Source organism: Pimephales promelas, chromosome 11 (genome assembly GCF_988280905.1).
Source record: "Pimephales promelas chromosome 11, fPimPro1.hap1.1, whole genome shotgun sequence".
Classification (NCBI taxonomy): domain Eukaryota; kingdom Metazoa; phylum Chordata; class Actinopteri; order Cypriniformes; family Leuciscidae; genus Pimephales; species Pimephales promelas.
This window is the reverse complement of record NC_142779.1, coordinates 21889500-21904216: the sequence shown is the minus strand read 5'-3', so window position 1 is coordinate 21904216 and position 14717 is coordinate 21889500. Positions and strand designations below refer to the sequence as shown.

General features: G+C 36.4%; 2 protein-coding genes across 3 annotated transcripts in view; one reads left to right on the top strand and one right to left on the bottom strand.

The window, feature by feature from the left end:
• Nucleotides 1-342: 342 nt before the first annotated feature.
• gphb5 (glycoprotein hormone subunit beta 5) lies at nucleotides 343-3370 on the bottom strand. 2 transcript variants are annotated; one of them, XM_039652138.2, is made up of 4 exons: nucleotides 3270-3370; nucleotides 3096-3158; nucleotides 1776-1974; nucleotides 343-718 (listed from the first exon to the last, which is right to left on the bottom strand). In XM_039652138.2, the coding sequence occupies exons 2-4, from the start codon at nucleotides 3122-3124 to the stop codon at nucleotides 527-529; spliced, it is 420 nt and encodes a 139-aa protein (XP_039508072.1). In that variant the 5' UTR covers nucleotides 3125-3158; nucleotides 3270-3370; the 3' UTR covers nucleotides 343-526. The 2 variants fall into 2 exon arrangements, with proteins under 2 accessions (XP_039508072.1, XP_039508079.1); XM_039652145.2 differs by having other exon boundaries at nucleotides 3240-3346.
• Nucleotides 3371-12154: 8784 nt separating this feature from the next.
• Nucleotides 12155-14717, top strand: part of LOC148977171 (uncharacterized) — a 37009-nt gene continuing 34446 nt past the window's right edge. Inside the window, exons 1-2 of the mRNA XM_089117410.1 lie at nucleotides 12155-12360; nucleotides 12485-12565. Of these exons, the coding sequence (XP_088973536.1) occupies nucleotides 12357-12360; nucleotides 12485-12565 (85 nt within the window). The 5' untranslated portion in view covers nucleotides 12155-12356. The remainder of the gene's footprint in view (nucleotides 12361-12484; nucleotides 12566-14717) is intronic.

Below are 14717 nucleotides of genomic sequence, written 5' to 3'. Positions count from 1 at the left end.
ATACGCTCTAATCGATAGACTACATGGGTAGTATTGCAATTTATAATACTGTTAACAATGTAAGTCTTATTAATGAAAACATCCATAAATGTGTCAGTTTTAGCCATATTCTCCCAATAATTACAATTACCATAAGGAAAGTTTCCCTTGGGTTACATTAACACAACATTTAATGTGTTCTTGTTGATTTTTTTTTATCAATAGTTTAAGTGGATTTGTAGGGGTTATGTTTTGTGTGTGTGTGTGTTAATTAAAAGAATAAGATTAAGCTTATAATGTTACATGATTTAAGTTTATGACAGATTTAAGTTTTTCAGTTTATGACAGACGATCATGGGTGTGGTATTTGTAGTTTCATTTTATTAATATCATCTTGCTCTTTTCAGAAAAAGGAGGAGGATAGATGATAAAAAGAATATGAGGAAAAAAAGCATACAAGGACCATTTGAAGGTAAGAGGTTATTCCTGCCGTGCACATGGCCTTTGGTGTTTCAACCATAACGTAATGGCTGGTTTCTCCTGCATATCAGACAGAGGTGATGCATTCAGTGGTGCTGGTGAGACACACCCCACAGTCACACCGCAGGGCCACTGGATAGGTGTAGGACGGGTCCACGTCTGCCGAGCAGTTGGGGAGCTGCACCGTCTCTAATCGGGTCTCGTTATAGGTGCACACGCGCTGATGCGACTCGATGAAGGGCGGGTCCAGGACAGGCTTCTGCAATGATTGACAGGTAAGGAGTGAGTGTGTCAGACTGATGGCATAATGAGGACTTTTCATTTGTGCACTGGTTTATTTTTTACACTTAAAATCATATTTAACAATATACTAATATTTAAAATTTAAATAATGTCCCAAATGTCTGTTCCAATTGAAAACGCCATTAACTGAAATAGAAATTTTCTCTCTATCTTTTTTTAAGTGAAACAGTGCAGTCCTGATCTCATCCTTAAAACTGGAGTGTTGTCAGGTTGATTCATCTTTATTATATTATATTTCTGAGTTAAAAGTAGTTGATTTTGACGCTAGCACATTTTTTACAGTGTATGTTGCTACCAATAAATTGCCTGTAAGATGACAATAAATTACAATAATTATAGAGTTCAGCAGTAATAATACTAGTAATATTTCTACATAATATATTATGGTGCTATGTTTTACATAGTACATGAACATTATTATTATTATTTTTTTTACGTTATTATGAACATTACATTATAAACACCACAAAAAATACATTTAATAACATTATAAAACAATAAAAACAACCGTAAAAAGTAATGCCAGGCCTGACTGAGCAAATATTGCACACACATACATTTCCCCCACTTCTCTTAAGAGCATTAAAGGAAAAGCTGTTAAATTTTTTATTTCTTTTTCAGAAAGTGATTATTTGGGTCAACCTGAGTTTTGGTCCCAAAAAGTGCCTTCAACCCCTCTGTGTGTAAAAATTAAACACAATTACAAACAATAAATAATGCAAATGCAAACTCTAATATAACTAATATAAAATAATCTTTCTTATATATAATGAATAGTTTTCAAACCCTGTTGGCTGCTTGAATCTGTATTAAAATCAAAATCACTTAATCTATTTTTTTTTTTTTTGCCACTGAGTAATATATATGAATATATATTAAAACCCTGTTAAGTCATTTCAATGCATTACAATCCTTGTTATAAAGTATTTTCTCCTTGACAGTTTTACATCATCCGGGTGTGTGTCGCAAGAGCTTGTCTCTCTGGCTTTAGAAAATGCTGTTCATAATCTTACTTCCCAGGTCTCACAGCGTCCCCAGCAGGCATCAGTGGAGATGTGCAGCCCACCGCATCCCGGCTTACGGGCCAAAAAGGTGAATTCTCGAACTGCACAGCCGATGAAACGCTTCACGTTGAGCACAGAAGCCTCAGTATGAGCCCCACAGCACAGCCAAACAGCCAGTGTAACACAGCACAGGATCACAGGAGACAATCTATCACACACACACATACATAACATAAGAGTTCATGTTAATGACTCAGGTCATGTGTCTCAGAAGAATGATTCAGTTTTAAATATTCTATTGGTGAATATCTTCCTAAAAAGCATGAAGTAATTACTCTTGATTAACGTAACACATTTATAATTAGAGCTATTAATTATTTGAGTTGTAATGATCCATGAAAGCAGAACCGTTTTTCTTTTCATTTATATGAAGGTCACATTACACATTACATTCACTGTCATTCAACTGTTCATTCAAAGAAATTAATACTTTCATTGATCAAAGGTGACAGTAATAACATTAATATTAAAGATTTAAAACGATTGTTATTTTGAACTTTCTATTCATTAAAGTATAAAGTAAATATATTTAGGCCTATTTCATGTTTCCACAAAAATATTAAGCATCATTGATAATAGAAATAAATGTTTCGTAAACCCCCAATCCACATATTAGAATGATTTCACACTGAAGACAGGAGTGCTGAAAATCTCATAAAGTTCACTTTAAAAAGTGATCAGTTGACAACTTAAAAAAAAAAAAAAAATCAAGGAAACCTGCCACTGTAAAAAAATATTTTCATGATTTGTAATCACAACATTTTTTCTTTTGTCAAATCAACTTAAATTATTTATGTGCTTCAGATAACATAATATTTTGAGTTTCTGGTGATTAAATCAATCTCTTTTATTGTATTAACTCAATTTTTCTATTTCAATTAACTTAAGGCAACCAGGTTACTTCATTTTTTAAGTTTAGTTAAACCAACAATATTTTTTTACAGTGTGTTGCCTTAAAATTATTCATAAAATTCATGCGGAATTGCAAAAAAATTAAGTTATGTGAACTTGACAATTCCACATAACTTAATCTTTTCAATTACGCATGAAGTTTATTAAATTAATCATTTTAAGGCAATGTTTTTTTTTTTTGCCAACTGATCACTTTTTACAGTGTGTATTACTATTTTACCCTTGAAAATCAGCCATAAAAATATAACATTTTTAAAACTATGATAAGATAAAACCAAAATAATGTTTAAATGTATAATGTTAAAAAATAAATAAATAAATAATCATAATAAAGAAAGTGCTTTGTAAGTTTCTCACCCCTGTGCTCCAGACTTCAGAGGAGCCATTGTGATTGTGGATCTCCGTGGATAAAACAGCTGCCTGAATCAATTAATAAAAATTCATAAAATAATAATTCATAAAATAAAAGAATTTCTAAAACATAAACCTCACTTATCCTACTTGTCTTAGGTTCAGCAAGGTCACAGATACCTGGACAGCAGATGCAGCACAGCAGAACTCTCCAGAAATCTCACTTGCACTTGTAGCCCTGAAGATCCTCTGATGCTGATCTTGCACAAATCTGTAATTTATTAGAAACGGCGATGCCAACCCCACCTAAAACACACGGGGCTGTCTCTGTAGCGCCAACTGCATCCAGCAGTAATAAAGAGATGTCACTTAAGACCAAAGACAAACAGGGAAGGAGCCGATGTGTCCATGTTTGTGGAAGTTGATCCAGCCCCTCAGGCTCTGAAATCTCTGCACGTCTTACTTGCTAGTACTCGGGTAGCTACATCAGCCGTACATCCATTAACTTAATGAAGAGGTAAGAACCTCTTTTTGTTTAGACTCATTCACATGGAAGAGAATGGGAAGCACCTTTATCCTCTAATCCATGTATTCTATTCATCCATCCATCCATCTTGTGGGCTGTGGTTAGTCCTGGCTCCAGAAAGCATAGGAAGGTGTCAGGACAGGTTAAATGAGACGGCAGGCTACAAACACTCTGAGTTTAGTCAGATATACTTACCATGGCAACATGTGACAAAATCAAAGAAGCAGTTTTCTCAAAAAGAGGTCTTTATAAATGACAACTGAGGGGCGAGGATGAATTGCGTTGACTTAATTCAGTTCTTTATTGAAAATGTTTGAATGACAAACAGACATATTAGATATAACTATTTGCTGCCAAATCAAACAGAAGTCTCAATAGAAGACAATAACATTAGCATTGACCTGACTGGACTGGGACTATTATAGGTCAAATTTGATTAATAATTCCAAACATTTTTAAAAAATGTAAAGAAAAAGTAAAGAATATCTATTACACTGTGAAAAAAAAGTTCAATCAACTTGGGTCTTTAAGTAATTTAAACCTAACTTACATAAAATGAGTTGAATCTTGTAACTTGAAAAGTTTAAAACTGCTTAACTTATTTTGATGAGTTAAAGCAATGTAAAACTTCTTGTCTTAACTTATTGATCATATCACTTTTTATAGTGTAGCCTACCTGAAAAGTAGGCTAGTACAAAGTACATATTATACACGTTTTTCTCTGCATTAAACTGAGACTATCTTCAAGTAACGATTTTTTTCCTAAAATGAGGCCACAGTGACGTCTAGTGGTCAATTTGAGAAGTTTCTGGGTAACTTCAGAGACTCGATATGAGCTAATCACTTGAACCTTGAGATGTGTGCTGTCTGTCTCGCAACATTCCTTTCTGCATCAGTTTCTTCTACACAGTGTTATTGGTATTAATTATTGTAATTATTAAGGATGTGTGTTTTATAGAGCTCCTGAAACTGATGTCAATTGAAAGAGACGTACTTTTTTCAGGCCTACTTTTATAATGTCTATTTAGCAAAAGGTGAAATAGCCCTACGCGCTGTGACTAACTTTTTGACATTTATTAGCCTACATAATTTCTCAATACTGAAATTTTAATGCCCATTTAAAAGCTATACTTGTAGCTTATGAAACTTGCTGTAACTACTAAGAAGACCACTAAGAAATTATATGTTTTGACATCATTGGTGTGGCTGAAGCTTTAATTTTGCGGGTGACCTGCCCAAATGCTGCACCGTGGGATATTGATCTGCACAGAGGAGGCTATGTTCTGTGTTTATTCGCTGCCCTTAGTGGTTGTTATAATTAGAGACCCCCGCGGGCGCGTCCGGTTTCACTCACTCACAAACACTCTCACTCTCTCTCTCCGCCGCTCCTGCCGGTTAGCTCAGCTGCAAACGGGAGGGAATCTATAACTTCACTCTTCGCTACACGAAGTAATATGACCTCCCTAACGACTTATATTTGTCGTTTTTGTAGTTGACGACGGAAAACATTCAACACTGGATGTGTAAGTGGACATTTGAAGAGAGTTTTTCATACTTTGCCAAACATGTGAGTAGAACCCGCACAACAGACCCACCCAAATTGACAGCTCTAAGGTCATTGAATAACGCACAAAATAATTGTAATCACACCATATTTATTTTAATATAGCCTAGCCTATTAACTAGACCTAACTTTGTTGTTGTTATTTGTTTTGTTCTTAATTTATAAACGTTTTGTTAAAAAAAAATATCCTAAATACTGTAAAACAATTATAATATGCGTAATGCCAATTTTATGATATAGCTAACTTAAGCATAATAATAATAATAGGCCTAGCTGTGTAAGTAGCTAGTTTTAGTTTAAAACATTAATTTCGGGACTCAAATGACTAAAGTTATGAAGTTGAATTGAATGTGTTTAATAGTTGATATTGAGCTCTTTGTAATAGCGACATGCCCGCGCGAGCGCTATTTTGGTGCCCGTGGAGCGCGCGACGCCCCTCTCTCGAGTCAAGGCATCTGTGTGTCAGAGGTCACGCTGGTTATTCTGGACCGTGTGCGGGACAGACCTTTTCTGTCATTGTCACAAGACATTTCTATATGCCACTGACTCAATTCTGGGTAGGCCTACAGATATGAAGATGCAAACCAGCTGGGACGAAAGCTTGGAAGCTTGGTTAATACTTTCAGCTTCTATGGATGAGCGCTGTTTTTTGTTGTTTGATGATTTCTCTCATAAATATAAAAAGTAGATAAAACATATTTATCCCTATTTGCGCAGTGGTTTAAAGTAGATGTTTACACAATCAGCTGTAGCAGTTCTATCACAATTTGGAATTGAGCTTAATTTAGCTACAATTTAAAGGGATAATTCACCCAGCATGTAAACATCTTTCATTGTTTACCCACTATAATTTTGTTTAAACAAAGACAGTATCAAACTGTTTTGTTCAAAGGCAGTGACATATGTTTCCATAAAATATGTCTCTGCATTGCATAGGCTATGGGCCTGGGCCCTGGGGTAATGTTGTGTAGCCTACATGTGAAATGCTTCAGATGCTGTGGTGGTCAGTCCGTGGGGAAGTTTCCATGTCATATTTAGTGTGATTTGACTGTGATCCCAGCACACTATAATATTTGATCTTTGGGAATGTGTTCGTGTTAATGCATGCTGTGTGTGTTTTCATTCCACATCATTATGCCAGTATGTGCAGTCTCTCTCTCTCTCTCTCTCTCTCTCTCTCTCTGTCTGTGTGTGTTCCTGGGATTCCATCTCGGGATAGCACACCCCTGTGTACTACTCTAACAGTCACATTGTGCTGCAAGGACATACAATGACATTTTACCATGACTTTGTTTAAGTTGTGCTAATCTTTTCTTCATTATTGTGACATATCTGAGTGAAAAAACTTAGGGTAGGACTTGATATTGTCCATGAGGAATTAATTAAATCGTTGGCTCTGCCCTCGCACCAGTAAACATGTCATCACAGAAGAGATGCAAGAGGAAGGGGAAGTTATTTTGATTAAAGATTACGAGTGCACTTGAATAATAAAAAAATGTGCATACATAATTTATAAATACTGCAATATTCCATAAAATAGGAATGGTCAATTTTGATTTCATGGTGCCTTCAGCAGTATGCAATACAATTCAGTATGTTCAATTTCCTCATCATATGAAGTGTTCAGATGCAAAAGCCTCTAAGTGCCATTTGAAATTTTCTTCTAGAATGATCATTTTTATCAAGCTTTTTATATGTAAGTTCAGTAATTTCACTTAAATGACAATTAATAGGTAATCTTCATTGCAATTTAAGTAAAATTACTGAACTTAAATATACAAGCTTGATAAAAATGATCATTCTAGAAGAAAATTTCAAATGCCACTTAGAGGCTTTTGCATCTGAACTCTTCATATATGTTATAATGGATAAAATATTAAACTAAGGAACTCTGTTCCTATGACCACTAATATGAAAAAAAAAATATTGATTCTAATCAAAATATTTCAAATTAAACATTCTAAAGTATATTGAGAATATTGCTTTAAATTAGTACACCATTTATTGTTTGTTTTGTTTTTTTAATAACGTATATTTTTTGGCCGGAAGGTTCCAGCTCAAATATCAGTATTGTGGATTTGCCATTTTCATAATATTGTGTAGGTTATTTATCAGGTAAATTGACAGCTTGAACAGACCATATTTCTGTAAGATTAGTGTATATTTTTATTTTATAGAAATGATTCCTTAAATTACAAAACAAACCCTTCATAAAAGTTAGAGCCAAAAAAAGAAATGCATAACAGAAATTTGAATATAACTCTGTCAAAGGAATGTTAAAATGAACCTTTGACTAATATGACACTAATATGTCCCCTTGACAGATGCTGCAATCCCCTCAGGTGGTTCTCATCTGAACCGTCTCCGTGGGAACCATGACATCACAGAGGACATCTGGAGACCCGCCCGTTGAACGTGGCTCGCTCCCACTAGACATCGATGATGTCCACATACTGCTGCAAGGTCAGATGGAAGCTCTGATTGAGCATACAACTAAAATAAAACCTTATTATCTGTTAGGTCTATTAACACTATATGTATTGCAATGTAATTTTGATCGGACTTTGGAGGATTATATGAATTTATTCGTTCAAACTGTTGGTCTCCTCAAGAGCAGATTAAACTAATTTATTGGTGATACTGAACAGTTTGGGTTAAAATTGCTCTAGATCTCGCTCTCTCACACACACACCCAAACATGTTATGCTTTTTGAAAGGATGAAATGAATGACATTATTAAGGCATAATTACAGCGTGGTCACGTGTTTTGCAGATTGTTTTGAAACAGGCAGTTCTATTGCCGTGAGTCATGAAGAGTTTCACAAACGTTTTTTTTTTTTTTTTTTTTTTACCAGCATACAACGTGTGGGTTATTAGATTTGTTTTTTATCCTCAGAAATCTTCCCTCTCTCTATTGCAGAGTAAGGTGATACAAATTGTGATTTCTTAATTAACATAATTTAGGCAAATATTAAGGGATGCTTGCTTCTGAAAAACCATAAATGCTCCTTGCTCTATTGTAGAGCTGAGGGGTCAGTTAAGCTCCTCCAGAAGACATAAGGAAAAACAAATAAAGATTTAGTACTTTTATATTGTAATTTACTTTCAGCAGTCAAAATCACTGAATTAAATGTTGACAATGAGTGAGATTAGGGATATGAATACCGATAACAGTTAGCGATATGAAAATTGTAATTTTTTATTTCATTTTCAGTTAGCGATATGAAAATTTTATATATATATATATATATATGAAGAGTTCAGATGCAAAAGCCTCTAAGTGCCATTTGAAATTCTCTTCTAGAATAATCATTTTTATCAAGCTTGTATATGTAAGTTCAGTAATTTCACTTAAATGGCAAGTAATATTCATTGCCATTTAAGTGAAATTACTGAACTTACATATACAAGCTTGATAAAAATTAACATTCTTGAAGAAAATTTCAAATGGCATTTAGAGGCTTTTGCATCTGAACTCTTCATATATATATACAGTTTTTCTCGATTGCTTAAACACATTTCTTGAAACTATGCCTCTTATTCTCAAAACAGTAAACACAAATCCATAACGTCTCACTCAGTTTCCCAAACAACCTATTTTCAGGTCAAAATGAAACTCTACATTCAAAACCATTCACTCTTGCTGAAAAAATAAACTTTGCCCTCAGACAGGACACACAAGCCCTCAAAATAACACACACTACAACATAGTCTAACACACTGGTCCAATAAATTCAAAACAACATTTCCAAAACTGGTAAGTTATGTTACTTGTGGTTCCCCTCCTCACAAACTTTTTCACATGACAAAAGACACAACCAATGGATACATTGGCACATTTTTATTCATTCATGTACTACACAGTACCACAAAAAAAAAAAAAAAAAAAAAAAAAAAAAAAGATTGTTCCACCTCAGCCTCCTGCCTTTGGTCTGGGTCAAGCCAATCACATCCACATCACAGGCTATATTAGCCCTAGCCCGGCAGCAGAGGTACAATTCTTTTGCCTGACTCACCCGTTTTCCTGTTTTTCTCCCTGAAATTTCTGATGATGGAGGCGAAGGTGAAGTGACTCAAATTAGGCTGTACTCGTTGTCCAGCCTCCCTCATAGTCATGCCATGGACAAGGACATGATCAACTCAAGTGGCTCTAATTTCATCTGAGACTGCTTGTCTCCTCCTGCTTCACCACCATCTCTTCTACCTCATCCTTCACCACGTCCCCCTCTTCCTCCTCCTCTCCCTCCTTCACCATGTCCTCTTCCTCCTCCTCTCCCTCCTTCACCATGTCCTCTTCCTCCTCCTCTCCCTCCTTTACCATGTCCTCTTCCTCCTCCTTCACCATGTCCTCTTCCTCCTCCTTCACCACATCCTCCTCTTCCTCTTCACCATATCCTCTTCCTCCTCCTTCACCATGTCCTCTTCCTCCTCCTTCACTACGTCCTCCTCTTCCTCTTCTTCCTCCTCTTCCTCCTCCTTCACCATGTCCTCTTCCTCCTCCTTCACCACGTCCTCCTCTTCCTCTTCTTCCTCCTCCTTCACCATATCCTCTTCCTCCTCCTTCACCACGTCCTCCTCTTCCTCTTCTTCCTCCTCCTTCACCATATCCTCTTCCTCCTCCTTCATCACGTCCTCCTCTTCCTCTTCTTCCTCCTCCTTCACCATATCCTCCTCCTTCATCACGTCCTCCTCTTCCTCCTCCTTCACCACGTCCTCCTCTTCCTCTTCTTCCTCCTCTTCCTCCTCCTTCATCACGTCCTCCTCTTCCTCTTCTTCCTCCTCCTTCACAATATCCTCCTCCTTCATCACGTCCTCCTCTTCCTCCTCCTTCACCACGTCCTCCTCTTCCTCTTCTTCCTCCTCTTCCTCCTCCTTCACCATATCCTCTTCCGCTTCCTCCACGTCCTCTTCCTTCATTTCTTTGTGGATCCATTGTTCCAAAACTCAGATGAACTGACTCTGGCACTTTTAGGCATCTTGAAAGTTCTGATTGATGTGTGTTAAATTGTGACTCTCAGTGTTTTCATCTGGGTAATTGTGTGCTAAGTGAGCTGAAACTATGCTGACTTGAGTGAACAATATTGAATGCTAGTGCTTTCTAAATGACCACATGGTCTAGGCAATGAGAAATTAAGGGATTTGTGTGTAGAGTTTTGCAGTGATTGTTCAACAATTCTGATTCATGTGTCAAAACAGGGAATAGTGTTTATAGTTTAGGGAAATGGGTGTGCTTTTTGATAAATGGCATTATGGTTTTGAAATTTTAGTTCAAAAGCCTGGTTATAGTGTTTAAGCAATTGAGAAAAACTGTAATAAAATGATATATCTAAATCCACATCTTTATATAACTTTTGAGAACCTGATTACAAAAACAAAAGTTTCACCATTAAAAAATCCCAAACACAATTATAATGTTCTCATTATATTTTTTTGTTGCCTATATGACAGACTTGTGCTGCACGTTGCACTTCAGTGTCTTTTCCGTAGCAAGTGATTCCAATCATATTTTAAGCAATTCAAAACCATCATGGCGAATATTGTGCATCTGAAGTGTCTCAGCTGAAGGCCCTATTTCACAAGATAGAATATAATTCGTTGGTGTCCTCAGAATGTCTCTGTGAAATTTCAGCTAAAAATACAACCCATTTCTAAAATTGTCCCTTTTTGGGTGTGAGTAAAAATGCACCTTTTTTGTGTGTCCCTTTAAATGCAAATGAGCTGCTCCTCCCGCCTCCGTTCAGAAGAGGGTCGTTTATAACAATCTTCGGATACGATAACAAAAACATGCAAATCTCACTCATCCAAAATCTCAGAAATAACCAACAGTAGCGGAGTGAAGCCTCACAGAGAGACTCATGAAGAGGTTGCAACTTTTAGACGCACCTGAACGTTTCGGAATGGTTAGTGGATACATGTGTGTAGTTGTTGTGGAGTTACATGGATTCATCCGATCGACTTGCATGTACCATCATGTTTAACATTCACACAAGTTGACACAGTTCCCTGAGAGATTTTTAAGACACCTGTGATAATCTGTGCAGCAACGACAGAACAGTTGATGCTTTGCTTGAACTTTTGCCCTTGTGTTATAACTGGTTGGATGGAAACGTGCAGATTAAGGGGCGGCAATATTATAATAAGATCCCCTTCATACATCAGATGGGGAATGAAATCTGGTCTGCTTATTTTTGTATAGACCATTTTACAAGATGTAAACAACACTGGTCCAGAAACACTTCCTGTTTCAGTTTGTAACTGTTTTCTTTATTTCACATGTAAAGAAAACATCTTAAAGATGTTTGTTTAACTTTTTGATTCAGTTTTATATGTTCTGTTGGTTGTATTTTATCCCAGCTTTTATGTAGTGTTAAAAAACTGAAATAGGAAGTGCTTCTGGACCAGTGTTGTTTACATCTTGTGAAATGGTCTATAAATAATGTAGAGAAATGCTTACCAAAACAAAGTTACTGGGTTGTCACTTTTCATGTTTTCTGGGTTGGTAGATGCACTTGGTATCTAATTATAGCACTTAAAAATGGAAAAAGTCAGATTTTCATGATATGTCTCCTTTAATATCTCGGCCAAATGTTCAACCAAACTGTTGATGGACCTCATTGATTTCCATAGGAAAAAAAATACTATGGAAGTCAAAGGAGTCCATTAACTGTTTGGTCACTGACATTCTTCAAAATATCTTATTTTGTGTTTAGCAGAAGAAAGAAATTCATACAGGTTTGAAACAACTTGAGGGTGAGTAAATGATGGCAGAATTTTCATTTTGAAGTGCCCTTGAGGGTAGAGAGGATTAGAGTAGAACTGCATTAGGTGAAGCGTTAATCAGCTCCTGTGTGGACATGCTGTGTGCGTTTCTTTCTTTTTGTTTTTTTTTGTTTTTGACATAGGTAAAAGGCGGAGCCTTTTTTAAAACCTCCAGTACTGGCACTTGATCTTGAATTACTTAGCTAAAGGTTACCGGGCAAGTTGTGCCATGTGTTTACGGTAGTTTTCAGTTCTTTCGCTGACACATGCTTTCCAGATTTTCGATGCAGGAGTTTTATGCTGATTTGCTTTTACTGCAAGATGAGGCTGGTTTATAAAGCATTTACCATTGCACACTCCAACATGCAACAACTGATTATGATACAGGATATTCTTGGATAGTAAATCTGATGACGTTATGGGTGAGTTTGTAGTAGCTCTGAAACTAGTTGGACAATAAAATAACATTGTGAATAACATAATATTGTTCTATCAAATGTATATCTGAACATCATGGGGCAATCACTTCTGATGTCTCCCTAAAAGACAACAAAAAGAAGTTGCCTCGTTTTGTCGGGGTTGAACCCCCATCTGAAAGGTCTCAGAAGAAGAAACATGGATCACAAGGTAAGGTATTTATAATAAAAAGTGTTGCATAATAATAAAAGTATTGCACATTCATTCTGCAGTGCAGTCTTACAGAAATTGGCAAAAGATTAGATTAACATATAAAACAGTTTAAAATCAATTATACATTTTTTCAAAATGTATTGTATATCATGTAAAGGTCTTTCGGGTTAATTAAGGAGTATATTATTCATGGTAGAGCATTTGATTTTATTTCACTTTTATTATGAACTATAAATCAGTATTTTGTTCACGGCTTCTGTACCGCCTTAATGAAGTGTCAGTCAAAGGCATGTTATGGGGCTTTTCTTTTTTATCTGCTTGATCGTTCCATCATTGTTTCCCCTCCCTCTCTTGTTCTGCTCAAAGGGAGGTGTTGTATGCAACTATTTATGAACCTCCCAAAACACAATTGAACACATGTGACCTTTGTTCAGTGGAAAGATTCCAGTCTGTCATTGTGTTTCTGTAGTTCATTTAAATTAACTCACCTGTAAAGGAGAGTGTTTGCAGAGAGAATTTTGTTGTTTTCAAATCTTTCTTTGTAAGGTGTTTCAACACCTTGGTGAAAGATACTACGAGTTTGTGTGTCCCTCTCTGCACTCGTCTCACTGTGTTTGAAGTATATTTTTATGTGAGTGTTTTAAAGGAAAGTTAGCTCATATTCAGCTCCTATTCATCTCTGCAAAACTAGAGAAACATTAAAAAGTAACTATCTTACTCTGCTACAAATCCCAGGAACCATACCTGATCTCTATGTTGTTTTACTAGCAACATGAGGTTTAGTTTTTTATATTTACAATTAATTTTGACTGAAAATATGCATAAACAAATTTTGAATGAATATATTTTTTATTACTATAAGAAAACACTATGGTTACCCTGACAGCAACACAGTGTTGGCCCAGATTCGGCCCACATCTGGTATATTTGGATTCCACACGTACCAGATGTGGGCCGGATCTAGGCCAACACTTGCAGCAGTACAATTTCACAGCAAGTTGTTTAACAATAGCTTGTTTTCACGTGACGTCACGCCACTGCGTTGCCATGGCGCGAAATGCAGATGGAGGGCAGGAAGTGATTTTCTATATTTAGGAAGCACTATAACACACTCAAAATGCAAAATGTTTTGCGTCGTTTTTATGGTTGCTCAAATCGATCAAACCACGAGGAGTTTTTATCGTGTGCCCAAAGTTGTTGTTCATAAGGGGGGAAAAAATACAAGAAATTGACAGAAAAACACCGGGAAAAATGCCTTGCAAACCTACAACTGCGGTCGGGAGGAGCCGAATGGGAAAATGCCTGTGTGTGTGTGCAGTGATCACTTCGTCAAATGTGAGTTAATACATTATTTATGTGGCTTATAATTACATTATTCAGGTGTTTAAATACACTTATGTGGCTGTTTGTGTAACGTACCAGTTTCCGAACTTTGTAAAGTCAAAGTATGTCTGTAAGACGAGTTAGTTGCTGATATCTACAGCCTCGATGGCAGGCAAATCTCTCAATTCAGTTGAAAATCGGTCCTCTTCATAACCTAAGGATCACGTCCAACAAATGTTTCGATTTTCTGTTGATATATTTCTCTTGTAATAGCGTCTAAAGTAGTACAGTACAGATTTTCCTCCATCTCGTCCATTGCGCTCTTCACTCCTTGCCCTCCATCTGCATTCCGCGCGTCAACACAATCACGTGACTGCAAACCACCTATACAACATACAGTATTATGTACTTCCTCAGTGCTTGACAAATCATTTTCCCAGGTTAAAACTGACTCTGGGTCAGCTGTGTCAAGTGTAAAAGTGCATTAGTATTTGATAGCTGAACTCTAAATAAATCCCAGGAAACTGAGGGTGGGTGTCAGCTGATAACTTTAACCATCTCAAAGCTTTCCCTCATTCTGTGCTACTGATATAGGAGTGTGGAAACAGTGGCTGTCAAACCCTGCCAGTCCTGTCAAAAAGAGAATGAGAGAGTGTGTGTTTGAATGAATTAAGAACTAATTAAGAATTCATTCAAACACACACTCTCTCTCTTTCGTTCTCTCTTTGTGGGTCAGTCGGTCAACGTTAGCCTGATAACTGACCTGAGAGTCTTATTCATAGTTAGTGTGGTCATGTTTAGCAGTTAATGAGGGAGAGCTCTTTTA